At 30.0% G+C, this 2082-nt stretch overlaps 1 protein-coding gene across 1 annotated transcript; it reads right to left on the bottom strand.

Moving 5' to 3' along the window:
* Nucleotides 1–275: 275 nt before the first annotated feature.
* On the bottom strand, nucleotides 276–1840 carry LOC128187578 (procollagen C-endopeptidase enhancer 2-like). Its single transcript, XM_052857993.1, is given in 4 exon segments — nucleotides 276–799; nucleotides 894–1044; nucleotides 1211–1434; nucleotides 1816–1840. Coding segments are annotated over 4 exon segments (549 nt in total). The 3' UTR covers nucleotides 276–650.
* Nucleotides 1841–2082: the final 242 nt, after the last annotated feature.

The raw sequence follows: 2082 nt of genomic DNA, 5'->3' as shown, positions 1-2082 counted from the left end.
TGATAAACAAGGGTTTCAAGATGCCAAAAATTCATATTAGCCGTTTTTCAGCACCTTTTTCACTTTTCAAAGGGAGGTAACTTGTAAAATTCCAAATATTTTCTTCAGATATTTTCTTTCTGTCCTTTTTTTATTTCACCATCGAAAATGTTTTTTAATGCTCAATCTTTTTTACACATATATTGATTATTATCATGTTAAAATTTGGAAATAATCTTGTGGCTACTTTTTTTTTTTTTTACATATTTGCATTTGTGTGACAAATATATTTTTGGTAAAATTGTGATAATTTTCTTTGTAACAAATAATGTTAAGTTTTTGTTATAATTGTGTTAATTTATTGTGATGTTATTGGTATGTTTTATGCCTTTATTAATATTTCATATATTTTTCATAATTTTTTTTTTTTTTTTACATAATTTGCAATTTTTTCAGATGCAATAAATGATAAATTAACGATAATTGTGATGTGGTCTTTCACAATAAAATGTAAATTTAGATTATGTGAAACATTTCTGCAAATTCGGTGAATTTTGGAGACAATTTTTTTGTTGGACCCCACAGCCTCCTTAAATCTTAAGAAATTATAGTATCTTTCGTATCTATCAGTTATGAGTTGAATATGTACATATTTAAATTCGAATAATATCTCAGTTTGAAAGCTGTGTACCTATAGTGATAGTTCTTTCTGTAGATGCCTCCGGATTCTTGGTTCTTGTCAGTGATAGTTTCGTTGATATATCTGAGCTCCATGAAGTTTTTGTAAATGCATTTGTTACTGGGGTTTCTTGAACGAGTACTATAAAATACAACCAAGAAAACAAAATTACATGTATATGTAAAAGCGTTGTTTTTTCAAAAGTATTCATATGTCAATTTGAATTAATGTGTACCTTTCCAGGTCATAATAAATCCTTTGGCGTTGAGCGAAGTATCTGATACGAACGAAATGGTTATAATGCGACCAGTAACTGTCAAACTAAATGGACTGAAATGACCACACCTATGCATGGCTTTATAGCAACAAGGTTCTGTCTCTTTTATCTGAATAAATATAGAATGCTTTGCTGATAATAAACATTTTTTTTGTCAACGTTATACATTGATTTTACTAACCTTTATAATTCCTTTTATTAGATAACCATATAGAAGATATTGCACATGAAAGTGTCAGTAAGGAAAGTTTTCATTCATTATGGTTAATACCGACCTGTAAATAGTCCTTACAGCGTGAAGTGTGCTCGTGTTTTTGGATGTTGAAGTCGGTAAAGCTCAAGGAGACGCTGGCTTTCAGATTTCCTGTTTTCAGTGTCCATGTATAGGCAGCGTTGTTTGGATAGTTTCCAGGATAACCTGGGGAACCTATGATACCAGTAGAACCATTTTTTGTGGCATCAATGTTTCCACTGTAGGTATATTATTGCTTTGCAGACGCTTATAAAAGAATTAAATGACATAGAGTCGTTTCAAAATGACTATCGCTTAATACTGATGTTTTGAAAGTGTCAGAATGTAATTTTGGTTATTTTTACGACATACAAAGCTGTCTACACTACTAAGTCATAAAAGTATTGACATTCCCATTTTTTACTGATAAACTTAGACATTTACTGACAATGTACTGACATTACTGATACACTTAGAAAAGTACTGACGTTTTTACTGACGGTACTGAGAAACTTAGGAAAGTACTGACAAACTTAGACAGTACTGATAAACTTAGAGAAGTACTGACGTTTTTACTGACGGTACTGAGAAACTTAGGAAAGTACTGACAAACTTAGACAGTACTGAAAAACTTAGAGAAGTACTGACAAGTACTGATAAGTACTGTCCCCATTGTTCTTACTCCCGCTAGAGCTTAAAAGGTGTAAAATTGTATTAGATAATGCATTTTTAATTGTAATACAGAATTAAACGATTATTAAACTTATTAATAACATTTTCCTTGAATGAAAATGTCAATTTTATATCTTATTTTGTAAGTGGAGAAATAGAGTCTTATTTTAAAATAAAAAGATACTGTCGGATTTTATAATATTTATGTTGTTAGCATGAAGTTTGATAATTATTTAGAAACGA

Source organism: Crassostrea angulata, chromosome 6 (genome assembly GCF_025612915.1).
Source record: "Crassostrea angulata isolate pt1a10 chromosome 6, ASM2561291v2, whole genome shotgun sequence".
Taxonomy (NCBI): Eukaryota; Metazoa; Mollusca; class Bivalvia; order Ostreida; family Ostreidae; genus Magallana; species Magallana angulata.
Note: the sequence above shows the minus strand (reverse complement) of the source record. Positions and strands in the feature narration are given on the sequence as shown.